The 27,123-nt window shown below is 38.4% G+C and overlaps 1 protein-coding gene across 1 annotated transcript; it reads right to left on the minus strand.

Annotated features, from left to right (window-relative positions):
- Nucleotides 1-90: 90 nt before the first annotated feature.
- Nucleotides 91-26,261, minus strand: LOC144057815 (transmembrane protein 65-like). Its single transcript, XM_077575742.1, has 8 exons — nucleotides 26,002-26,261; nucleotides 25,449-25,802; nucleotides 14,190-14,234; nucleotides 13,005-13,072; nucleotides 11,417-11,471; nucleotides 9,052-9,094; nucleotides 2,982-3,087; nucleotides 91-1,847 (listed from the first exon to the last, which is right to left on the minus strand). The coding sequence occupies exons 2-8, from the start codon at nucleotides 25,756-25,758 to the stop codon at nucleotides 1,701-1,703; spliced, it is 774 nt and encodes a 257-aa protein (XP_077431868.1). The 5' UTR covers nucleotides 25,759-25,802; nucleotides 26,002-26,261; the 3' UTR covers nucleotides 91-1,700.
- Nucleotides 26,262-27,123: the final 862 nt, after the last annotated feature.

Below are 27,123 nucleotides of genomic sequence, written 5' to 3' on the forward strand. Positions count from 1 at the left end.
CACCGGGCCACCTTGATTTGCATAAACAAATCATTTCTGCGTTATGACAACAAAATCTGTATCACAACTCGAAAGAGTGTCCAGTCCAAGTGAATGTTTAAGAGTGTTTAATAAAAGCAGATCAAATGGAAAATATCACCTACAAATCTTTTACACCCATGCTGGCATTAGCATGCGGCTTGTAACCACTTCTCAAGTTGATAAGAAATTAAACAAGAAATAAAGAAACATAGTCCGGTACATGCATTTCCAAACCTCCCACAAAATAACAGTCGTCATGAAAACCAACCAACAAGAGCTATAATAAAATAAAGAACAGTCATTTAATACTATCAAGTTGTGTGTCGTCATAGTTCTTATTTTATAGTGCTTCTTGCAGTATTGTTTCTCTACAAATAAGAAGATATCAAGTAGCACATGAAAAATAAAGTTAAACATGAATAAAATGAATGACATCATTATCATTTAATAATCTTAATGAATAAACTCATTTCCATCCAACTCAATTCATTCATTCATTGTTCATTTCATATTCCGCACATCTTGTATGACATCCGGATGTCATTCAACAAGTTAAAACAGTTTGAATTTGCCATCTTTTGCTTACTGTAACCATTCAGTCAAGTTTAAAGAGTGCAAATGTGATTGAATGCATGCGTTGCGTGGAGGTCAAACAATCACGATCAAAAGGAGCTTCATTTCGTTTACGTCAACTGACAAATAAAGAGCTTTAAATAAATACTTCATTTTTTCTTTTTTTTAAAGAACAGCTATAAAATAAAATGTAAAGCAGTTAAAACACAATGAAAAGGAGTATGTAGGATATCCAGGGCGGAAAAAAATGCATATAGTTTGCATTGCTAAGAGGTATTGGAAGTACAACATTTTAAAAGATAAATATGATCAAATACATTTTAGGATACCATACTTGCTCGTTATCATTTTCAAAGCGGCTACACAGTTGGTATCATTGTGATCTTTTGAAAGGGAATAATTGTTTATCTGGCTCTTGGATTTGATCATGAGACGGGTGCAAGTGTTGCCAACAACATGGCCTTAAAAAGTTGGAATCTTAACCAGCAGGGTGCAGTAGAGACACAATATAGTGCACTCATTCCCAACCACTGAGGTCCTACGAGGAATAACCCATTTTCAGATCATTGGTCAGAAATTATTTACATGGAAAAAAAAATGTGAATCAATTGTAGCCAGTGACACATAATGACAAGCAAAATAATTCAATACTCTTCCACTAGGTGGCAGAAGGTACAATTGTACAACTGTTGCCACAACTTGCCAGTCACGCAACAGTATGAGCTGAGATCATTATTTCAAAATACAGTACTGTCTACACTTTTTGTGACATTTTGTTTAGTATGGAATCAATACACATTAGACATATGATAGTTAAAAATGTCAAAGCAAAAGTGAGATTTTCCCATATTGGAGGTCTTTAAATGATATTTAGAAGCTGCGACATCATAAAACATGATGTGAAATCAAAGTCCCATGTTAGTGAAAACAAAGTCCTTCTCCTTTAGCTTCCATAAGCAAACTGATGATGATGATGATGATGATGATGTCTGGAGCAGACGTCCACGTGCTTCACTTCCATGAAGCTCTTAAATAAGATCTGACGCCTTGGACTATTTGGGCGTCTTTTTTTGGTCCATGGTTCCAAAGTGCGAGTCCACTCGAGCTCACTTGTTGTCGTGCGCGGCAGCGGTCGTTTGCGTCTTGTCCTTGTTGGCCTTGTCCTTCTTGCCGTCTTTCTTGTCGTCGTCGTTGAAGAAGAGGAGAGGGAACATGCCCAGGATGCAGCCGATGCCCACGCCGATGGCTTTGCCCTAATAGCGGGATCAATACAAAACATGGATTTTCTGTCACACCTTTCTGAAAAAGAAACAGCACTGAACTTTTGCGGTCCGCCTGAAAACGTTTGACAAATCAACGGGCCGGAGCCAATTACATCTGACGTCTCACAGGACGCATGCTATTGAAATTCTTTCAGGTGTAATTTGGTTTCCATTGAGCGATCAAAGGGCACGTTCGCCCACGTCTAATTGTTGTTTTGGACAAATTAAAGTCGTCAACGCCTGAAGTTGCTTAAGTAGCCTTTTAAAGCGCCACAAATCGATTATTGTCCTAATTAAGTTAATTTGGCTTCACCAGTTTGAAAGTGCTATTTCATTTGAACTCATTCACTGCCATTGACGGCTTTAGACGTCAAAAATTCATTTGAACTATTTCTGTTAGTTTAACATTTTTTCCACTTTAAAAAAAGAAAAAGAGTATAAAAACCTAGAAAAAAGTTGTTATTAACAGATATAAAATTTGTGATTAATCGTGAGTTAACTATTGAAGTAATGTGATTAATTACAATTAAAAATTTTAATCGCCTGACGACCTAATTTATAATATTTTTTTCCTTTTTTTAATAATCTTTTTTCAAAAACCTAATTTTTAATAATCTTTTCTTTTCGTTTTTAAAATAAGATTTTTTAAAAAAAATACAAGATTATTAAAATTAGGGTGTCAGGCGTAGTGTGTTGTAGCGTGTTGTAATTAATCACATGACTTAACAGAGTTAACTCATGATTAATCACAAATTTTATATCTCGTCTAAATGTACAATTTTTTTCCCAGATTTTTGTTAACAAAAGTGGAAAAAAATGTTTAACTAATAGAAATAGCTCAAATGAATTTTTGACGTCTATAGCCGTCAATGGCAGTGAATGAGTTAATCACACATTTTATATGTGTATTAAAAAAAAATAAAAAATCTAGGTTTTCATACTCTTGTTAACAAAAGTGGGAAAAAAATGTTAAACTAATAGAAATAGTTCAAATGAATTTTTGACATCTACAGCTGTCAATGGCAGTGAATGAGTGTGGTAAACATCAATTAATGTGTGTCTGAAGAAAGCCAACCAATAGCTTAAGTGCCATTTGGCAGGGGTCGGTCTCTCTCGATTACCAACCGAGTGGGAGCTGACTCTGGTCTGCCACATGTCCGCCTGCTTTGGACTCAGGTCAGGAATCTGCATCCCCAGTCGAGATGCCAAAGCCTCCACGTAACCTGCCAGCCTGTCCAGTTCACAAGAAAGACACAAAAAAAAAATAAAAAAGAATACATCTCTGTCAGGTGAAACATTTCCTCTTCCAAACATGAATGTTAGGTTGATTTAAGACCCCCACAGATGTGAATGGTTGTTGGCATTATTTGTTGATTTGCAACCAATAAAGCATGCAGAGCGCTTTGCATTTTGACACCCGAACAATCAAGTTGAGTTGTCAACATCTTGACAGTTTTCTCATTTTTTTTTTTTTTGAAGGGGTGAGGCGGTCGAGGAGGCTATAAATCATTGGGGTGCCATAAATCAATCATTCTTTGACCTGTGCTAGCGACATCTCCCTCCCAAGGGACACTGCACAAAATGTCTGCACAAAGCTCTTACGGTTTCTTGTGCACCAAATATTAAATATACACTTTTGTTTAAAAGTAAATAGATGTGAATTATTGGTTTGTTTTTATCACCCACCAAAAAAATGATCATTTTGGAGATGTAATTTTAATACTGTGATGTTTTTGCTCACGGTCATCTCTCAGAATCTAATAGCCCACGGCACGGCTAATGGCTCCCCTATTTTTGCCTATAAATGCCACAAGATGGCGCCAAAGCAATTACTTTAAACTAGAAAGGGCTTTGGCCTTTGGATTGTTCAGTGAATGATGGAGGACAGCGTCCACCAAAAGGCAGCGGATAGACATCCAGACAATGACGTCACGCGTCCAGCGTAGAAAACGCCTCCGCCACTTTGAGTGAACGGGCAAACGCCACGTGGACCAGCTGCCGCAACGAGAAGAGGCAATAAATAAATAATTAAATGAAAAAAGAAGCACGCATTCTCCAGGCTACCAAAAGAGGACTCAATACGCTAGTTTTTGCTCTCTTTGTCGTTCTGGTCCATTAACGCTGCACCGCTACTTTACTGCCACAGGGGGGCATAGTCACATGATGTCCGGATCTCTATTTGTGAGTAACGAATGACAAATAAGTGGCAAAGTCCCCAACATGAAGTGACACGAGACAAATTTTGCATTGAAAAATTGTCAGGACTCAGAAAAACGACCGTCAACGAGCTTCCAAATAATTATGAAGCGGCGACTGGATTGATGGTTCTCAATGATTCATCTGTGATCTTGTGAAGGATTTTAAAATTGAAACGCTACACATATCATTCATCACTCAAGGAAAAACGACGGGAACGTGCAGCCTCTTGGGACACTTTCTGACACTTGATTGCTATTTTTATGCACTGCGGTTACAAAATTATTGCGACTCAAGCCGTCCGTATTTTTGCTGACATGCAGTTCCGGTGTGACAAATGCGTCGGTAACATTTGAAGTTAAAACTAAACGACACATTTAACGACCGCTCAGCTCTTCACTGTCACCCAACTGTCGAGTCAGCGGGGTTGAGAGATGACAAATATCATATTTGGGAAGGAAGGCGAAGACAATATTGGTAAAAAATGACTTGAAGCACAGTAGAGCAAACACTCCATCCATTTTCTATATTGCTTACCCTATTCAAGGCTCCGGGGAGCTGGAGTCGATCTAACATGACTTTGACTGACTTCACACCCTGGACTGGTCGCCAGTCAACCATTCACACTCACATTCACGCATAATTTGAAATCCAACTATGTTAGGTTGAGCAGATTTTCAAAATTAAAAACCGGGACATTTTGTATTTAATTTTTTTTGCTGAAAATAAAATATACAATAAATTATCACCAGTAACTATTTATAACAAATGTAACCTAGTGACAGGTGTGATACTTTAACTAACGCAAAATGCTATCTTGGTTGACAGTTTAACAGCGCTAAACAATTAATTCACTCACCATTATTCTGGCTGGCAGTTTAGCATGTGCCGGTCCCGTATTGCAGCAACAGAAATATGCCGCTTGAAAAGCTCAGCTTGTGTTGGGTCTGACCGGCGACCGCAGCATTAAGCTAGTACGACTACATTTCCCATGATTCTTAGACACATGGAAGAAGGAAGTAGTTATGACGAAAACACGACTGCTCGCGATTAGATGAACACGAGAACGCATATGAGAATGTGAAAGTAAATAGGAAGAAATTTAACAGTTGAAATCCTTTTTGATTGGTTTCAAGTAGGAATCGCAGTTGGCTTGCTGACTGAACTAAAAAAAAAAAAAAAAATGCATGAAGTGGGACCAAACAATGTGGCTGGTGAAATCCGCCAGTATTCAGCACACAAGGCTCCACCGGGACTGTCCCGTAGTAGCTATTTTGCCGTTCACTCCGCCACTTAAACACGTTTCCAGCCAGACATCAGTGAAAAGTGCACTCAATCGATCTTTGGTTAGCTAAACAAATAGCGTGGCTTCTCTTATGTCACCTCCTTTCATGAAACGATGTTTGTAAGAAGTGCGTCTTATTTTCTGCAATGGAGGTGATGACGACTCCTCAATATGTTTAGCCACACTAGTAGCCCTCTCTGTTATTCATTGCTAGCTAGTTAGCTAGCTGGTGTACCCGCGCGTAGGTGACATTTAGTGCCTTGTGGCAAGCTAATGTGTGTGCGTCCAGCGCCCATTGAAGCTTTTTGGGACACTCATGATCAGTTTTGCTCTCCAATGTGTTTTAATGAGGTGCAAAATGTGAATTTTAATGCAACACAAAACCGCTTATTTCAGGCCTTGTATGATACTTAAATATACTGTATATATATAAATAACATAAAAATGCTGATAAGTAGTTGAGACTGAATGAGAGATTTATTTATAAAAGAAATGGAAACTGGCTGCTTTTTTTTTTATTATTAGGATGATAAGAGTTTGAATTGTGGCGATATGAAAGATGATAAACGGTGGGATATGATGATAATGCACCAAAGCTTTAGTGTTACAGTCAGCTTGTGGGTCATAACGTGGTGAGCGCAGATATATTTCTCTCCGTTGCATCCCCTGGGGGCAAAAACGGCTTCTTCTTTTTGGTCCCCCCCCCCCCCCCCCCAACTTTTCTAGGTCCAATTATATGTTATAGACTAGAAGGCTGTGCTGGAAAGCAGCAGATGAATTGGACCATGAAAAAAAGTCAGCAAAACGGATTCAAAACATACAGTTCACATACATACATAAGGCGTTTAAACCAGCAGCAGACACATTTGGATGTGAATGCAGGAAAGCAGCAGAGCTCACTATGCTGGCTTGAGAGAAAGCAGCTTGATTGTTTTATAAATGGAAAAGGTTATCATGTTGCCTTTGGGGATGGCAAGGAATGGTTGACTCGGGATTTTGCAGCTAGTATCTAACATGCATTAGTTGGGATGATGGATGAGTAACTAGAATGCAATTTGACAGTCAATTCTCAGACAGCAAGCGCACAAATATCTTTCTATCAAGTTGTACATCTCATGTCATGTCATGTTGTCATACAATTTAGATTTCAGCAAAACGGACCACTTTTAACAATGTGCCTTCCAAATCTGAGACACGAAAAACAAACATTGGCACGGAAATCAATCTATTGAGCTTTTCACGCGGCTCGTTTGGGTGAGAATAATTGGAAGCACTTCATGTATATTCCATGGAGTTTGCCTGGAATTGGGGTGGACAGATGAAGCAAGTGCAAAGCATGAAAGGCCAGCCTGTAATGTATGCAAATGTATGGCTGCGAGGGTACATTTGGCGAGTTGTCATCCGGCTTTCCCCGGGAAAGAGATGATTCCCACCAGAGCTGCATGAATAATCAATGAGGCCCGATATTCATATATGATATTGTTTATCAATACATCATTTGCTGAGGTGCTTGTACACCTGAACAATGTTTTCCATTTAGATGCTTCGCGAGTCATTTGACTTCAAAGCAGATCTTGTGTTTGTGGTCAAATGACACGGGTGTGTGCGCTTTCCTCCATTTTGCTCACCAAAGTGAACATGAAGTGCGACACCATCGTTGCACAGCGGCAGCTCTCATATCTGATCTGGTCTCACCTTGACAACCCCCCCCACCCCCCACCCCGGGGGTGTTCTCCTCTAAATTATGATAGTGTAGCACATACACATGAGGGCGTGTGTTTGTGTGTGCATGAGTGTAAAAGGGCCACAACAATGCCAGTCGTCCATCACGGCGTCATAACACATCCCTCGTCTTGTGCGGCTGTAACTGTAAACCTGTTACTGTGCATGTTATATAATAACTATGTGTAATATATATATTTTTTTATCATGACTTCATTACGAACAGCAGGCCGTTTAAAGCACATAGCTGGATAATGGAACATAATATTGCAAGACTTATCGGTATGTAGTCGTTTAAGTTTGTTCAGACAGGTATCGTCAAATCGTTTTGCAATTATTATTTCAAACATGCAAAATATGTTCTCACTCATATATATATATATATATATATATATATATATATATATATATATATATATATATATATATATATATATATATATATATATATATATATAATATTTTTAGAATTGATAATTTTATTATTCTTCCATCAATCTGATCTAAATTTTAATAAAGGAAATTTTGCTATAATTATTTGTATATACAAAATATACAGTTACAGTATTCAGTTTATTTCGGTATGGAAATTATTTTTCAATTTTTGTTTTATATTTTCCGTTGGTTTTCTTGCAACAAAGAATCATCATTTTTGTAATAGATTAAACAGGCTATAATTATAGTTATTTGTATATACAAAATATACAGTTACAGTATTCCGTTTATTTCTGTATGGAAATTATTTTTCAATTTTTGTTTTATATTTTCCGTTGGTTTTCTTGCTACAAAGAATCATCATTTTTGCAATCGATTAAACAGGCTGTTTTTTTTAAATGAATTGATTGAATTGGAAAATGTTGATTGTTTTCCAAAGTAAAGTAAAAGCAGATTTTTGCAAATGTCTTATTTTTATTTAACAAAAAGATAATTAGTCTGCTTTCATGAAGTACTACAGAAATCAGTATATTTACTTTAGCGAGGCTAAAATTCAGAGGTTTTGGACAGTTTTGAGCTGAACAATAAAATGATTATCACAGCAGTTGTTGATTTATTTGCTGATGGATTAATTCGGACGCCTCCATTCGCAATTCTTCTCACTCATATTGCTAAAAGAGATCGACATGGGCAAAACTTTATCGCTCTTCTGCTTCCATAAGAACATTATTCTAATGGCATCGAACATCAGCCTTTAGTGTGCAGGACCTTTGGGATACTGACCACTAGCGGCTGTGTTTATTTATTTATTTATTTGAAGTTGTTTGGTGTAACGTATGGAAATTATGTTCATGACATGATAAAAAGGACAATAATAATAGCAAGGCACACAGTAGCACTGGGAATTCTAGCTTTTCGATTTCTTTAGGCTTGGCTCCCAATGAATGTATTATCATATATTGTTAATATTAAAGGCATCATATCAAAAATGCATTACTTATTTTTCTTCATGATTTCACCGCAGAAAAACTATAAAATACAAACACAAAGGCCCATCAAAAAGGTGCAATGTTTGTGTGCATTGTTGAACTATTGAAAGAACAGCAACATCATTAACAGCAGGTTTCATGGCATGGCGTGTCTGTCTTTATTAAGCTGTCGAATAATAATATACATTAACTTTATTTCTCAGCAAAGCAGTGAGCCGTCTCAAATTTGTCTATGAAAAGGGGTAATTCAATTATAAAATCCCCATTCCTAATAAAAACGCTAAACCCGATGGCCTCAACAAATACAGCCTCGATGGTGAATAAATTTATTACACGCTATATAATTAAACATATTTCCACGCTTAATGAAATAATCATTTCATCACTCATTTATCTTTCAGAAAGTGCACTACAAAAGTTGTAATAATAAAATGCAGTTTGCCTCAAGTCAGGCCTCATGAATCTCAATTCAAGTCACTGTGTGTGCATCGAGTGTGTCTGGAGGCGAGTGTGTGTGTGTGTGTGTTGAAGTGTGTGTCCATGTGCATAGGTATGAACTTTATCTTACCCCAGTCCTGCCAGATCAGACACCAAGTTGCCAAGAGCAGCAGCTGAGGAAGGAAGAGACGAGAGTGAAATTCCTATTTTAGACTGAGATGTTTTTGCATCGAGCATGGCCAACAGGCATAGTAACTATTTTGATTGACACTGGCAAAGATGTGACAATAATGAGTAATTATACGCTACAATAATAAGTCCAGCAGCCTTCCACGATGGCAACATGTTTGGTAAACAACATCCAGGATTACTCACCTCTTTTTTATTAAAATTTTTTTGGGATGATACACCTGAACATGCGGCCAAACGAGCCAAGCGAGGATCTGAGCTAAGTGAAGACGGCGCGTGCCAGCACATCGTGAAAGCAATTCAGTAAAGGCGTGTGAAATGAGCAAATCTATTGCACGCGACGTCACACACACACTTCTCCCTGCCTGCCTGCAGCTTACAGCTACAACATGAAAACATTTACTTTTCCGTCCGCCTCCACATGTTGCTGCAGCTGCACTCTGACAAAAATAGTCATTTGTAGTGCTGCTGGAGAAGCTTGTGGATGAAAGGAAGGGAGGATTATGAGACTCTTTATAGCATTTCAGCTATTAATAATGACAAGCATCAGTTTAGGTGAATGGTATGGGATTTTTTTAATAGGTTTTAGGTGAACTAATGAATACACACACATACAATACAAAAAAAATAAAAAATAAATAAAATAAAAAAAAATAATAAAAAAAGAGAGCAATGACGATGACATGTCAAATCGGTAAAATTACCGAATGAACAATACTGAGCTCTCCAGAAAAAAAATAAAATAAATAAAAATAAAATAAAATAATGACAAGCATCTAGTATAGCAACACGTATAGCAACAGTGATTAAATGACAATTATCCACTAATTACAATCCGAAAACCTTCCTGAGAGAGCACGTTCATTTAATGTTTTTTTTTTAAGGGTCTGATAAAGCAGTGGTTCTCAACCGCGGTCCTCGAGTACCCCTATCCAGCCTGTTTTCCATGTTTCCCACAAGCAACACAGGTGTTTCAAACGATCAGCTAATCAGCAAGCTCTGCATGAAGCCTGATAACGATCCTCAACTGTGTCGGCTGGGGAGGGATGGAAAACAGGCTGGATAGGGGTAACTCAAGGACCGGGGGCTGAGAACCAGTGTAATAAAGAAGTGAATCATATAAAACTAAATGAAGCAATTTCTGGATAAATTGCGTGTTAAATGCTGAATGAAAAAAAATATAGAAACAAATTTCAAACGGGAAATATTTGAATCTGTTATTTTGAATTGAGTTGATTAAATGGCAAAACAAGTTCGGCCTCAAATGTAATGAAAATGCTGAATTGTGGGAAAACTGTGACTTCTTGGGAGTGAGAAAAATAATAGCTCACAAAGCATGAATTTTTGGAGCATGTTGAAAAAAATGGTGCAGTAAAATAATGCAATAATAAAAATAAAGGTAGAATAACATGTGCGTAAATGAAGCATTCACACAATAAGACATCTGGCCACACTAGTCTGGGCACACAAATGGAGCTCTATTTCTAGAACTGCCGTCTAGAATGCCCAGAACATATAAAACAAGCGTATAAATGAGCCATGAAAATAACTTGTGACGTTGGTCATAATGTCCTCTGACCCATAATGTCCTCTGAAGCAATATATATGCGGCTTTTCAACAGCAATCAAAAAGGCCGTTTTCTCCACTCAAGAACCAATAGAAGCAATAGATTCAATCACCTCGATGACTTTGCAGTAGTGCACCCTCACTCGGCAATGTGGCATGGAGTCATTTACACTCATTTGCATCCCAGAAATGGAGTGATGGGTGGACTTGACTGCAGTCTTGACACAAGTGCTAAATCACTTTTGAGTGGCCGTGACACAGGCATCCGTTTGGAACCTGAATGTCACCCAAGTGGCTCTAATGGCATCTCAATAGTTGAAAATGTCAGGGCGAGAATGGGAAAGAAGCTGCTGGTGCCTTTTAGCCGTATGGTTGCTTATGTGGACTTCAAGCATGAAATTTGTGGTCAAATCTCTATGATCAAAGATAAGAGGCAGCAAGTGTCAAAGAGCCTGCAGCTTGTCTCAAAATGACATCTAAAAGGGTGTCTGGGTTTGCAGCTCTGACCACTAATCTTTCCTGACCTGACGGGGCTTATTGGCTTTATAAGCAGTGGACAGGTTCCACAGGAAAATGCACTAAGGATGGAAATACAACTACATTTTCTTGATCTCAAGGGAAAATTAGCCATCAATGAATCTACTATGTTATTTTTGGGTTTTTTATTTTGTCACAGATGACACATTTTGTTTCTTTTTCTAAAAAAAAAAATTGCATTAAGATGCAGTGATGGTCTTACCTGCCATAGTAGAAATGCCAAGGATCACGCCAATAGACAACTCAATCTGTGTGCCCTGGAGGGGAACAAACACAAACAATTAAAACGCAGCTAAGTATGTGTTACTTACTTTTCAAACATTTGTACTAATGCAGCAGTATTTACATTTTGCAGTCCATCCATCTGTCTATCCATCCAAATACCAACAGTTGGAAGTATTATTAATAAAAGCTAGTTTCATGATTAAAAATAAATATTTTACTGGTAAGATTGAAATGTTTTATACCGCAGTTACTTGTTGTGTAACAACGAGTCCCGAAAGAATATTGTTTTGTGACAAGCAATCATTTGTTGTAGTTTACTTTTGTCCACTAGGGGCACTGCTTGATTCATCTTCTAAGTGGGAAATAATGGTAAGGCTCGTGTAGGTGGCTTCATTGAGAATTAAGCTATATAAAAAAATAAAAGGCTTTTTCATGTTATTTAATGTTATTTAAGCCTAATTGATGTCATGAATAGACATATCAAGTGGTGGTGGCCACATTTCAAAACAGTCAGTTGTTAGCCTAAATAAAAAATTAAATAAAACAATATTTGTGTTGAAGACTAATTGACCACCACGTTTATAATACTTAGATTAATGGTGAACCTTTCTGCAAAAAGAAAAAGAAAAAGTGTTGTTATTGAAAAATCTGTTAAATGAAATCTGAACATTTAACACATAGAGCAAATTTTTACACCTTCAGTACAATACGTCACCCCCACCCCCACCCCCACACCACCCAAAAAACAAACAAAAAAGAGACTCCTAAATGTAAAATTGCAGAAAAGTCAGTAAAAATAATATCAGGTAATGCTCATGTAATCATAACTTAAGGCCGCGCAATCAATGTTGGCTATGTACATTAATGACTACCTGTCTGAGTAGAGGCGTTATGTGACATGAAATTAGATTTCATCAGCCATCTTTTGTTTGGTCGACCTTCAGGAAGATTAATAAGTGATGATTAAAGGAGTATGTGAGATGTGATGCAGAATGTTAGGAGACAGGAAGGCAGCACAATCAGACAGACAGTGCGAAATGATGACTGAGTAGAAAGTGTCACAGTCCCATCTGGACTGTTGCCTTTCCGTCTAATTACTTTATATTTATTTTAATATTTGATTTTTTGGGGTAGGGTTGGTTGAGTTCACAATCTCAAACTGTGTCATCACTTTTTTCTTTACATTTTTTTAGTAACTTTTCATTTTGGTTAACATTATCCTCCATATCTCAATCTGGCAAATCAAATTCCTACCCACCCTTATGTTCTTCTTACTGGTGCCAATTCCCTGAAAGTTGGATTCACATGGCATTGTTCAAGTCAAGGATACTGTATCAGTTTTGTTTTTGTTTTTTTACTTTAAAGTGACACAATACAGAAAAGTATTGCGGCAGATGGCAGAAGATGAAACTGGAGTACAGTAGGATGTGAATTCAATCGGAATTGTGCACTTAGACCGAGAGTCTGAGAGTGTTAGACTTCTCAATGACCTATTCAATTCCATTTGTTTCATCAACACCTTCATATATGGCGTTATCTTAACATTTACTGTACGTGAAACTTACGGCAACAATCATGATACAGTTGTCCAGAAATCCAAATCCAACAAAAGGGAGTGCATTGTGCAGGAGAACTGAAAAAAATTAAAATAAAAATCACGTCAGTCAATTCATTGTTTGTGAGGGCTGTACAATACTACTATCTAACATGAGTGGATGAAAAAAATAAACACATTAGTTAAATTAAATAGTTGTACACCACGGCAAACTACAACATTCACAGTGAAGATATAATTCAATTATTGCGACTTAAAAAGCAGGCAAGGATTAATCATTCATGTATTGTAATTCATCAAACTGTTCAAGGATAACAAGTGGAATTAGTGCAAATGAAGCCAAAATTTGAGGGTGGATCATTTAATTTACTTGATTAAATATTTCTATAGTTAGAACTTGTTTTGATTCAGACATGCGGTAGGCCTCCCGTTAATGGTCTCTACAAATGTAATTATCAAAATGGCAAGAGCAGGACAACAATCAGCACATTAGACAAAGCCTTTTGCAGGTGAGTGAGTGCAAAGTTCCAGAGATTTCTGCGTGAGTTCATGACTGTATTGTTAATGTTTATTTAAAAATCTGAGCTGAAACAGGAAAAACTACATTTCATCCCCACATAAGAAAAACTGTGCTTTACACTTCGGACTCAAATCAATTCAACGTTATTATACTTTAAAACAAAACTGTAATAAAAAAAATAAAACTATTTTGTAAATGAAATAAAATAAAACTCAAGTTTGCTTTTAAATGATAATCAACGGAAACACCATTTTGTGTTTATAAAAATAGTAAATTTTTAAGTTTTTACTACACAATAATTAGCGTGACATTTTTTTGTTTTTTCGTGTCACACCACAAAATGGCACGCATGAAATACAAAAAAATATATATATATTTTTTTTTAATTAAACTAAGACGAAGCATTTTGGGGAGAAAAAAAATCGAATGAAAACTAACAAAACTGCTCAAAAAAATAATTAAAACTAAATTTGAAAATCAAAAGTAAAAAAAAAATAATTGCTGTAATGAAAAATCCCAAACTGTTATAAACCTGATTGAATTAAAATGTGCATTGTATGAGGGGAAAAGAACCACAGTATGGCTGATACTTTTCATCAAACCAAACTAATGTCAAACAAACACATACTGCAAATACAACAAGAATTTTTGTGAAGAAAAAAAAATACTTCTTACCATATCTTAGCTGCGCTCTAGTAGGTGGCGCAATTTCAAGCTGCCCTGTTGACAAAAAGATGATGAACATGTTACGGAAGAGGAGAGGAAAAGGAAAAGAGCATATGACGTGCTGTGATAAAATGACATGAAGGAAAAATGGCTCCCTCGTTGACTCTTTCACCCCGACAAACGAGTGTCTGAAATGATGCATAGTATTGATTGCAGCTGGTGTGAACCTGCATGGGTGTGAGAGGCGCAAGCCTTCATTTATAGTCAAACACTCATTCGTACGTTATTAGATATTAAATAAGTTGATGGCAAAATAAAATAAACTGAAGGGGTTGGAGGCGTGACCCAAAAATGTTTTTTTTTTCTACAGTTGTTCATAACCATCATTTTTTTACTTCTTTGTGGCAGCACCTAACCAGAACTGTTTGGACGATTATGTTATAGAAGTTTATTTAGTCTGTAGGAAATGAATTTAGTCTGTAGGGAAAGTTGGCAAGCACAGATGTTCTCGAGCTTTGTCTGCAGCACCCGTTCTGCTCCATTGTGGCTCGGTTTCTGCCAAGCCACCTGCGCTACCGTCAAGAAGCCACAGAGGAGGAGGCCACGCCGGGCGACGAGCTGTGGAGCGGCACGTCAGATCCGGAGAAGTAAGCAGAAGTTAAAAGTATCATTTCAGTTGTCCTGGCACAATTTTATTGCATTTTTCCCCCTAATTGCAGCCATGGCGATGTAACAATTATATTATACTTTGTGGGGGTGATTTGAATTAGACTAATTGTTTAGCCCAGAGGTGGGCATCGAGGGCTGGAGTCCTGCAGGTTTTGCATGTTTCCCTTCTCCAACGCAGCTGATATATGATCAGCTCATCAGCAAGCTCTGCATAAGCCTGATAACGATCCTGTTGATTGGAATCAGCTTGTGTTGGAAGTGAGAAACCTCCAAAACCTGCAGGATCCGGCCCTCGAGGACCGAGATTGCCCACCTCTGGTTTAGCCCAACTGGAAAAGCCCAAAAGTCATTCTCACTGTGTTGTCGGGTAACCTCTCCATTTTAAATTGATTATAAATGAGAAAAAAACAACAATAACAGCAAACCGATAACATTTCATGTTTGGCAACCTTCCAATGTGTAAAAGCCACGCTACAAAACTAATAGCAGTGGCTAACCTCGGTTTGGGCACAGTGCACATTGAGCGTGCGCATGTTTGTGACGGGGGTGCGAGAGGGAATGGAGTGAAGTGACATTTGCCATATTGAATCAGCTAATTTACAAATTTCCTGTGCTTCACATTAATAGATATTATAACATTTTTAATTTCTTCATTTCATATATTAACCATTGTTATACATTATTAACACTTTAATTCTTTATTAACCATGTTGAAATGTTTTATAGAGGTAGAGTAGTGTTGCACTCAGTATAATTTGACCTTAAGCTGGGACATACTATTTAGTCTAAAAAAGTTCCTTCTCAGCGTTTTGTGCGAAAACACATTTGGTCCTTGAGAACAGAATCTGTTTTGAACACCCACACCTGACTCTGTTTTCGCCATCGCTCATGGAAAAATACCCAGAGAGTCGGTTTTGTCTACAAATGAAAGAGAGGAGGTCTTTTTAACTATAAGAAACCGTTGTGCACGCGGAAGAGCTACATTTGACTCTCTGAATCCCACCTGTTTACTGTAAGTGATGAATTAGAGGCTGTTATCTGTCCAGAGATCTCTGACTGATTAAAAATAATTTTTGCAAAGGTGTATTTTTCTTACATTAAATCTATCTTCATTTTTGGAACACGCAAAGAGGACAAAATAATTTTATTCCTCTTACAACATCCAGGTGAAATGTGTTGTGAGTGGAGTGAGAAGTGAAGAGTATAGCTGGCACATTGGTGCGGATAATCTCCACGGATGATGAGATTTTCCTGACCCTAACCTTTCCACAAGTTAGTAATTCTTTGAAAGACGGCAGGAGAGACATACATATGGCAATTGTTAATGGATTACCATCGTAACGTGAGGTCGGTATGGAATCTTTAGGGAAAGGTCTTCAATAAAGAATAACTAAAGAATAACACCACTTCCACAAGGCAGGCTCCTATTTCCATCACTGGTTGGATGGCGCAAGATGCAAATGCCAGCAACACAAATACAGCACAGCGGTGGAGGCAGTATCTGCAAATGAAAAATTGGCAAAAAGGAACACAAACAGTACAGTGCTACATGGTGACAACCGACAAGGATATCTGTCAAAACGCTGCTTCTGTGGCAACTGCGACAACACTCGTCAACCATAAACAGGCAGCCATTTGCTGCAATGCAAAAATATGTGTAGCAAGAAAGTTAAAAAAAAAACAACTGCTTAGTTACTGTGCTATAAAGAATAGACAGAAGCAGACAATGCCATCGCTTATAAGGCCGAGGGCAATAAAATGGTTTCCTTTAGCAGGTTCTGTGAAATTGGATTTGTCTCACTCAGGTCTGTGGAAATTGGATTCCAATTTCCACATGCTGACGACTATTTATTCCGTCACACATCTCAGCTCACCTAGTGCAACGCACAATTTGCAGTGTTGTTTTAAACTGTGACTTTACAGTTTTAATTGAGTCATGTTCATAAAATTAGATTAAACATAATATCAGTCCCTTTTCTGCTCCCACATCTAGTTTCACATCCTGCTCTCCATTCCTTTTAGAAAGCGGGGCCACATGACTTGTTTCGTCTAATGTTACAGAAGAATAGATGAGGATTTTCCACTACACAACCGAAGACGCATATGAGTCAAACCGGCTTGGTATTTAATAATTGACAAGAAAGCAAATACACACCAAAGAAAAAGACATTGTGAAATCACTAAACAAGAAGTCGAAGCACTTGAAGATGTTTCTGTTCCAAATTACAAAAACCTCCCCTCACAATTGATTGGCTGACATTATTGTATTGATTGTGTGGCATCTAAAAATGCCACAGTGTTTCCCAACTGAGAGAATTGGGCTCAGCAGAAAGGATGTGGGGGGAAAACCTTTAATGGAGTGTGATGAGCAGCTACCCACGAGCAAGGACTCCGCAGCAGCCATGTACTAATCGTACATGCCCATCCTGCAGCAATACAGCAGATAGCTGCTAGTTGATTAGTGCTGTGTTGATAGATAAGACTTTGAATACACATTTGTTAATGGGGCTGTCAGCTTCTACAACACCCTGAAGCAGCACTTTCACATCCTTTAACATTTTTACAAGAAGTAGAGCCGTGCGCGCACACACACACACACTCACACACTGGACTGCAGATAAATGCACTAGTCGAACCAGAGCAAGTCTCTAACAATCTGCTCATGTCTGGTTCCATTTGTCTGTTTTCCCCTTTTAGCTTTCACCACTGGATCTTCTTTCTCATATAGTCATATACACGTGGATAACCTATATATGATGCAGTAGTGTAGTTAAGTAACAAACATAAAAATCATAAAAGAGACTAAATTAAATATGATACTTAAGGTTAATAGACAATTTGTTTTTGTTTTAGCAGCAAATTACTTTGGTTTTTCACATACGTCATGACTAGGATAGACCGAATATCGTCCGGGCCCGTTATCGGTGCCGATATTTGGCATTTTGATGAATATCTGCGCCGATATTTGACATTTTTACCAATATCGGCCTTTTTTACAAGCTGCTATATCACTGAGTGGCAAATACTTGCAAACTTAGTAAATTTGGGGTTTTCGTCAGGTTTCGTAAAATGTTGCAAAAGATGATAAGACAGTTTTTACTTGTCGCAAACAGTTTTCTTGTTGCAAAGAAGTTTTGAACATGTTCAGACAATTTTTCACTGTCTGCGAATATCTTTGGAAACCTTTTACAAACCCTGACGAAAACACAACATTTGCTTAATTCAGAAGAAGCGTTTGTCGCTTAGTGATCTTATGAGATCAATTTAAAACTAGGTTAACTTCAGGGATTTTTTTTTTTTATGTATTTATTTAAATTTTCACTTTATAAGAGATGCTGCCGAAACTGGCAACTGTATTTTTTGTTTTTGTTCAAAATTTAAACAAAAATAAGTGAAAGTTTCAGTTATGGTTTTGCAAAAAAAACAAAAAACAAAAAACATAACTGTCTATTCTCTTTATGGTAAAATTAAAAGAAAAAAAACTTTTAACAAATATGCTCAAAGGCATTTCAACAACGTATTTTTTTATTTTTATTTTTTATTTGTGATGCTAATATTTTCAGTTCTAATGCAACTAAATATCTGCGCCAAATATCGGTTATTGGCCACTTTGACTACCAATACCAATCGGTATCAGCCCTGGAAAAGACATATCGGTCTATCACTAGTAGTGTGAGTAGTATGATCACATTTTTTATGTCCTAATGACTGAAATTCTGTAGGGACGTTTTGAAAAAATGATTCTGAAATGCTGAGCATGTGCAGAAAAGAAAAACAAATGCAGAGGCGTTTTTCATCTCAGACTTTGAAGCAGCACTCAAGATTTTTGTGTGTGATTTCCACCCCCAAGGATTTGAGTCGAAAATCTAGTTTCATGAGGAATTGGTTCTCGTTAAGTGACAGTGAGATGCAGCACAAATTAAAATGAGCATTTGCTGTATTTCCCATTTGTGGGCACAAATGCTTCTGGTGTGCGTGTGTACTGGAGGACATTTTTCTTTGTGTGGACAATTATTTCTGGCCCGCACAAGAAAATGCTAGGATGGGCTCCTTTCACCCGATTAGATCAATAGAGAACAGTCAAGGGAGAGAGACATTCATCAAGCTAAGAGCGCTGCAGTATTTTTGTATGATTTATGAGACAGAACACAAGAAATTATCCACATGGAATGTGAGCCTGAGAGACAAAAACTGAGGTTGTAAAGAGCGAGTCTGAATGTAAGACGCTCTACAAGAAGAAGAATAAATGAATCTTGCTAAATACAAGGATGCAAGTATCTAGCTGAACAAGAAAGATGTCAGCAAATATGTCACAGAATAACGAGAAACCTCAAGCAGAAGAAAGGCAAGTTGGAGTAGCGTTCTCCTGGCAGGATGTGAGGGATAGGCGGTTTTAATTGGGCTGTCTAAAATAAGTGTAACGGCATTCTACAGTGAATTCTCTTTGAGCATAAAGGGAAGCCACTACAGTTCCTTAGAGATGATGGTGATGATGAAGCCATGCACACGTTTGATCTCACACTCCATCCATTTTAGTGTCGATACACACCATCTGCTCAGAAGACTATTACAGTCAACAGAATGTACTTTCCTCGCACTCACACTGAAGCAGCTTAAAGCAATGCAATATAAAATACTATTAAGAGTTAGGCCAGACACGGAAATAAAGTAAGGCCTGCTTCGTCTTTCAAAAAGACCATTAATTCAACCCCATTCCAATTTAGATTTAATTTAAGATTGTTACCCCAAAATTTATGGGAGAAAGGCTTTTCCACCTTGACCAAATTGTCTCTGCCAGTATTTATTTCTTTCTATTGCAGAAAACTCCACACAAACACATCAAACTACACCACTCATACCATCCATCCATTTTCTACACCTCTCATCTGCACTCGGGGTTGCAGGTGAGCTGTAGCATATCCCTGCTGACTTTGAGCAAGAGGCGGGGTACAACCTGGACAAGTCGCCAGCCAAGACACTCTCATACCCATTTACTTTGATTTCACTTGGGACCAACAATGGTGCACTTATAGTTTAATGAGTTGTTGTATTCACATCTGTCCAAGCAAATTACACTTTACATCACTAACAGGTTCTGGCGCTAAAAGACATCAACACAACAAATCGTATTTAGACTCTAATCAGTCAAACGTTTATTCTGCTTTTGAATTGACAACAGGAAGCAACCACAATGATTATTCCACAATGCAATCGTATTGGAGTGGAATAGAAGCGGAGGCAGGTTAGGTCTTCAAAAGCACAAGACACGTCACAAGTGACGTCACTGCAGTAACGCCCGCTTATTTAAATCATCATCAGTGTCAGCATTAATGATGGATTGTTATTGGCCTCCCTCCCTCTGGCCTTGCTGGCACACACCCTGCCATGCATCACCGTGAGGGCGAAAAGAGAGAAAAGTGATTTCATAGTGTAACATGCACCTCTGATGCAGCTGCTCTCTTGAGTTTTGCCAAAAACAGGTTCATCTCCCGTTTTTGTTCCGAGCCAGTCGTGTAAATCTCTGCCAAGGCCAAGCAATCTTAATTTTGGAGTCGCACCATGTTGTACATCGCAGACATGCATTTTATGCCGCGGGCTTGATAATGTTAGCGCTAATTAACATTAACAATTGTAAATTGCTGTTGACAACATTCCACTTTAGGATTGTTTACTTATGCAAGTGGATGATGTGGCAGGCTACTAATTGGACCGCAGCGTGGATTAGAGCAGCTATTTGAGGAACGAGTGTAAAATGCAAACAACCACAGGCAAAAGCATGAACCCCCTGCCTCATCCTTTGTGTAAAAACTCCTTAATTTACACTTTAATCCCACTCTGTAGCAAAATGTAATGGGTTCTTCCTTGTCCCGCCCACCTCAGAAAAGAAAAGCATAAGTCGGTGCTGAATTTCACTTTCCTTTCTTTTCTTTGGTCCTTCCTCGGGTCTCCTGACGGCCTCACGACTCTGGCTGGAAGTGTTTGGTATGGGATTTTTTTTTAATAGGTTTTAGGTGAACTAATGAATACACACACACTCGCACGCACGCACATACAAAAAAAAAAAAGAGAACAATGATGATGACATGTGAAATTGGTAAAATTACCGAATGAACAATACTGAGCTCTCCAGGGAAAAAGAAAAAAAAGAAAAAAAAGAAAAGCATAATGCTGCAATAATGTGTAGTGGAGCCGCAGTTAGTTTGTTTATAAGTATCAACGTGCATAATAACATGAAAGTTATGAGTATAGGATAAGACTGATTAGAAAGTTATCAACATGTTGCTTATGGATGAACCCCCACTCAAAATGAATCATAACTGCTTTTGATGCTTTAAACTATTATGACAAGTAGTCTAAATTCCAGAAGACAAAGAGCGCTATGACTTTCGGGATAATCAAATCACCTGAGTGTCCGTGGAGCCGTGCCGTGATGATTACATTTATGAGAGTGGTCCGTCTGTTCTGATTTTTCAATGTAGGCGAGCCATATGCAACCATTTCCATTTTTAATCCAGACGACATGCACAAATACGGATAAGCAATTACGTTTGTTTCCAAAATTGGCCTCTATCTATAACTCAGAAGAGCTACTTCAACTCGGTCAATACACATTCAATTTCATATAAATCAGCATAACTGTATCGAATAATCCACCTAAAAAAGAAAGTAATGCTTATATTAAATTCCGACTGAGAAAGACAGGTAATACCCATAATATAAAAAGAAGTTTAGCACAATGGTGACAGAACTGCTTATAATATTTTGATAACATTACTTAGTTACACGAAAAGCAAAATATTTCAGTGAAATCGATCACACACTGCAACCATTTTGTATATACGGGTATATGTCAAAAGACATGTTGCACGTGGGACTAGAAACTAATAGTGTTTGGACCCATCTTGCTTAAAATTACGTCAAATCATTCAGCAAGAATGAATTCCGATGGTGCCCTTTTCAAACAATCAGTTTGGGGTGATGTGTGTGTGCGAGGATCATTATGTGCTGTCTGATGCACAGCTGTGTGAGAATGATGGCAGATGAGCTGAGGCACAATGGAGAATTGAAAAGGTGAGAATTCTCTCTTTCTCTCTTTCTAAAAAAACAACCACACTCAGAGAGCGCCAAGGCTTGAATATCGATAATTTTAAACGCAGGCGCCTGTGAAAACAAAAAGTGAGCAGCTACACTAGATGTTAATGTAAGAGAAGTATCCTGAATTAGAAATGTGGAAATTAATAGCTGGACTTTCTTAATTAGACATTATAATTACGGTATAAATTCGTCAGTAGATATCTGTCATTTGTCTTCAAAGGGTGAGTAGTTTTATTTAGCTTGAATGAAAATATTAAAACTGCCAGTGATTGCATACAAACATCAATAAAACAATGCATGGTCGTTGTTTACAACATTTTATCCAACCGGACATCAATCTTCCGGATTTAATCAGACATTGTAATTTGCAAGTGGCCAATAATTATACCATGTGTCCACATAAAAGTCAGCCTTTTCTCCCAATGCGGCAATGTTTCAGGAAACTCTCTGGAAAACTGCAGTCAGAGTGGAAACTTTTTGAAACTGTGACGTCAGTGTTTGTGGTAAGAGGTTTTTTTTTTTTTTTTTTTTAGCTGACCCTCTTAAAAATGTCATTGAAATTACTATTTTAAATTTTAAACTGTGGCTTGTGTTTTTCATGTCAAGAAGTTAACAACTATACATCCAATCCAATGTAAAAAAAAAAAAAAAAAAAAAAACTAAGTGACTTGACTGGTCTAGCAGTCACTGATTCAGCTCTTTTGCAGCCTGCATATGGACCAGGTAACAGAATCCCTGTGGGCTTTTAAATAGATGAAGGTGAGGATGTCAGCAGACTTGAATCTGGCCAGGTGAGTAGGTCATGGAACAAAAAAAAAAAAAAAGCTGATCTTTGCATAAATCTTACCTGAATAAGTACAGTCACTAATGTGACTGTAATTTGAAAATGAAGAAACGTGATAGTTGTAGAGTGAAATTACAACTATAAAAACTGTTTTATGGCACAAATACTTTTACTACTAATAATAACAACAAAAATAAAAGTCACAAACCCTTATCACATCACTTTGTGTCTCATTTTTATAATTCAGATGAAGATACTGCATTGCAATGATTTGCGAAAACTATAAAGAGCATCTCATCCAGCAGTCAAATGTTTTGAACATTTCATCGGGTGAGTGAGTGTGGGGAATCTGGGGATACATTTGTTCCGAAAAATGGGGATGAATTTGCACATTAAAGACTTCATTTTTAATTTGATGCAAAATGTTGCACTCATAGGAATTATAAATTGGGGTCAATATGTATGCATCAAAAGGGGGCTTGTTTAATGTTTTCATCATGATTCATTAGACAGCCGGTTTCTACAAATTCTTCACAAAATGTTAATACTTTTTATTTGTTCTCGGTAGTTTATATTGTAAGCATCTTAGTGTTATAATGCAAGTAGTGCTTAAACTGAGCCTTGTTTGGCCTTGCTGAAGATTAAAGATTGTCGAGCAGAACAATCCTCGGATGTATTACAATGCAGAGCCTATTTATTCTGCATGGCTCACCTTGCCTGACTCATCGATCTGTTCTAATGATCAATGAATTGTATCTCTTGGACCAGACCAAAACTTGCAGCGTCATGATTTGGTGCACCAGGAAAAGCCTACTGGCGCATGTTCAAGCCTTTTCACTTGTAAGGAGAAATAAGAAGGAATGCTGCAAATGCAAATTGCAATTATATTTTGAGAACGTTTTGTAAACAGAAAAACTAATTTTCTTCTTGTTCGTTTTATGGTGGTAACAGTTTGACCCTTGAACTGATTACTGGCATTTCTATTTCAATATTTCTTATGATAAAAATTACACCCATTTCTCAACAAATTAGAGGTTGACATTTGTTCACTCCTTCGTCTCTCTCTCTACCTCCCTCCCACCCTCCCACTCTCCCACTCTCTCTCTCTCTCTCCCATCGGACACAAAATATGTCACAAATTGCTACTGACTGATGGTTTCACAAATAGGGAGTTAAACACGATCAATTGATCCCAGTCAATAGATTATTTCCTCTACATGCAGGAAGGTCGAAGGTTAGCGATTGCGGAGGGTTGAGGCAAAACAGCCCCCGAGGGGGTAAAGTGATTCAACAGCTGGTGCTTGTGATTCCCACAGGCTGACATTTGGTCCACTTGTATTACCTAATGGGACCTGCAAATATAATAATAATAATATGACTCTGCAAATACAAGAATATTAGGTATTAATGTTGAAATTCATAAAGCTCTTGTATTAGATTACCAGTCCACTGTGTAAGCGTACCTAATTAAGTGTCTGGGGACTTCATTATTGCAGAATGCTGCCTGGAAATGAAGCTTGTGAATGCTTTAACTAGTCAGTCAGTATATCTACAGTACATTCATTCTAACTCGTGGTGGTAGGATTCATTAACCAACGATGTTTACTTTACTATCCATCCATCCATCCATCCATTTTCTTGGCCGCTTTTCCTCACTAGGGTCGCGGGGGTGCTGGAGCCTATCCCAGCTGGCTTCGGGCAGTAGGCGGGGTACACCCTGAACTGGTTGCCAGCCAATCGCAGGGCACACAGAGACGAACAACCACACTCACATTCACACCTAGGGACAATTTGGAGTGTTCAATTAACCTGCCATGCATGTTTTTGGAATGTGGGAGGAAACCGGAGTACCCGGTGAAAACCCACGCAAGCACGGGGAGAACATGCAAACTCCACCCAGGAAGGCCGAAGCCCGGACTCGATCTCACGTCCTCTGCACTGGGAGGCGGACGTGCTAACCAGTCAGCCACCGTGCTGCCCCGTTTACTTTACTATAGAAGTGAATTTGCGTAACCTAAGACAGATGTACTTTGCAATAGCTACATTACATTTTAGCTTCTTTTATTAAGTGAAAAATGATCCAAAACTTTGGACATTCTTTGTCTCTTTCCTCCTGGCTCATGCTCACTGCTATGTGAATCCGCAGCAAATGTAGCATGTAGCATGTAGTAAATGCATAATAAAACTTGGATAAATTATTAATTTTGGTGGTTGTGGATCACCGAGTAGTAATCAAGGTAATGTGACAAACCTGAGAAAAATGGGTGTGTTAAAAAAATAACTTCTAAATTGAAATGCTGATCCCTTGTCTCTCTCCTCACAAATAAGGTAATTCAGCACACTAGAAAAACGACTTGTGCACACTAGTAAATTGACCATGTAACCTTCGTTCCATTACTAGTGCCACTTTTGGCCTACAGTCATACAATAGTAGCCTTTTCCTTCCAATATATTATTTGTGAGGTAGTTGTCATCTGCACACTACTAGTGACTATAGTACCACAGAATTGTCAACTCATGCAGTTTTGCCTCACAGTAACATATAGTTGTCCAACAAAGAGTGTCCTACTACATTGGCCTAAAGCTTCTGGATATCAAGGTAAGGAAGGAATACATGCACTGGCCTTTCCCAGTTTTGCCATGTTACATTCACAGCTGTATTTACCAGATAAATGGTGATTCACACTCCCAAAGACAAACTGGCGTTCACAATCACTCACCTTGAGCTATGGCAATGGACTCGAACTTGTGCAGTTCCCGCAGCAGGCAGGTGCGCTCAGACGGATGGAGGCTATAAATAAACTCCTTGGCTCCGCGGGGCGAGTTGAGGGGCTCCACGGGCTCTTTCAGCGGGTGTGTGCCGAGGTGACGCCGTTGAACCAGCGCTGGGACCGGAAGCTCTGCGGCCAACACACCCGGGATAGATACCGAGGGTTCGACTTGGTGGCTCAAGAGTCCGGCTTGGAGCGGCCCCCTACCAGCTCTGAGGTAGAGGACGGGCCGCAGGACTCCCCGCAGGCGGGGCAACATCTCAGGGGAAGGACGACCGTGGCAGTGGGTAATGGCTCCGGAAGCTGGAGGGTCATGGAACAAGCCCCGTTAGTCGGCTACTGCAACTCCAGTCACGTGAAAACACAAGTCGGGTCATTCGAGGGTTGAAAAGCAGGCGTGGCGATAACAATAAAGCATTCGTAAAAAACACGCGCTCACTGCGAATGACACGGCTGGAAAATTAGGCGATAATTATCCAAATCGAAGTGCAACTTGTCTCACCTCAGTCGATGCTCGGCTGTCCCGTCCAACTAGCTCCGGAATACAACGGAAAATAACAACAGCGACTGGCTCGACGCATAAGTCTCTTCTTTTCACTCACCGCACGGTAAATGGAGATGGGAGCAAGAAACACTTTCACAACATAACATTTTAAATCACAATATGGGCGTCAATGACTGTCTTAGCAGGCGTAAAGCCGGTTGTTGTAACCTTCGGTTGACAGGACGCTGTGAGGCGGATGGGAGAGGACTGGAGCGGCTGGAAGCATCCACGCAAGTGACCAATGGGAGATCAGCATTCTTCGGCGCGTACGTGTGACGTCACGCGTCCATGAAGGCTTATTTTATGTTTTTATTGATTTGTTATTATTAATAAAACTAAAACTATTATTATTATTAAGGAAGGCTTTAGTCTTGTTAAGTACTAGGGGAAATCGACATTGAACACCATCTGCACTGTTTAACTGTTCATAGAAAGAATCGGACTGAAAAACAAGATATTTTGTCATTTTTATGTCCAATGATCTAAAATACAAAAGGGATTATTTTTTTATAAACAGTCAGGGACCACGTCGATAATTACAAGTAAAATATTCCAACATAGTGAATTAATTTAAATACAGTATAAGCATGGTTAGGCGTGAACACATTCCTGCCTCTAATACACACGTGATGTGCTCACACAGTCACACCAGGCAGAATTCCACACTAAGAAAAAAAAATGACTGAGTGGAAAGCTATGCAGCAGCATTAGTACTTTTTTCCACCACAGGCATGAAGCATTCTGTCTATATGAGTTAACATGAAGCCAAAGCGTCGTTTATAAGTCGATTTGTTTATAAGACTTGCTTGATTGTTTTTATACACAATTATTGATTAGATGAGTGGTTTTAGCCGACTGATGTGAAAGGGCATTACTCACCTTATAAATCTTCCAAGTAGTCTTAAAAAGCACAGGCAACACTGACCCCTAGTGGACAAAATCTTGTATAATATGCGTGACTGTTCCCATCCCAAGGTAGGGCGAGCCTACTATTAAAACAAAGAACAATTCATACTTACATTCACGCCCATGAATAATGTAGTCCTAACATGCATGTCTTTGTAATGTGACAGGAAACCA

This window comes from Vanacampus margaritifer, chromosome 9, assembly GCF_051991255.1.
Source record: "Vanacampus margaritifer isolate UIUO_Vmar chromosome 9, RoL_Vmar_1.0, whole genome shotgun sequence".
NCBI classification, from domain to species: Eukaryota; Metazoa; Chordata; class Actinopteri; order Syngnathiformes; family Syngnathidae; genus Vanacampus; species Vanacampus margaritifer.

What these genes read in the sequence shown, in the direction of transcription:
- LOC144057815 (XM_077575742.1), bottom strand. Translation starts at nt 25,758, where the DNA reads ATGTTGCCCCGCCTGCGGGGAGTCCTGCGGCCCGTCCTCTACCTCAGA. An exon ending in TAGAGCGCAGCTAAGATATG is followed by an intron (nt 13,073 to 14,189) that starts GTAAGAAGTATT and finishes AATTTTTTTCAG; the next exon opens with TTCTCCTGCACAATGCACTC. An exon ending in ACTGTATCATGATTGTTGCC is followed by an intron (nt 11,472 to 13,004) that starts GTAAGTTTCACG and finishes GTTCCCCTCCAG; the next exon opens with GGCACACAGATTGAGTTGTC.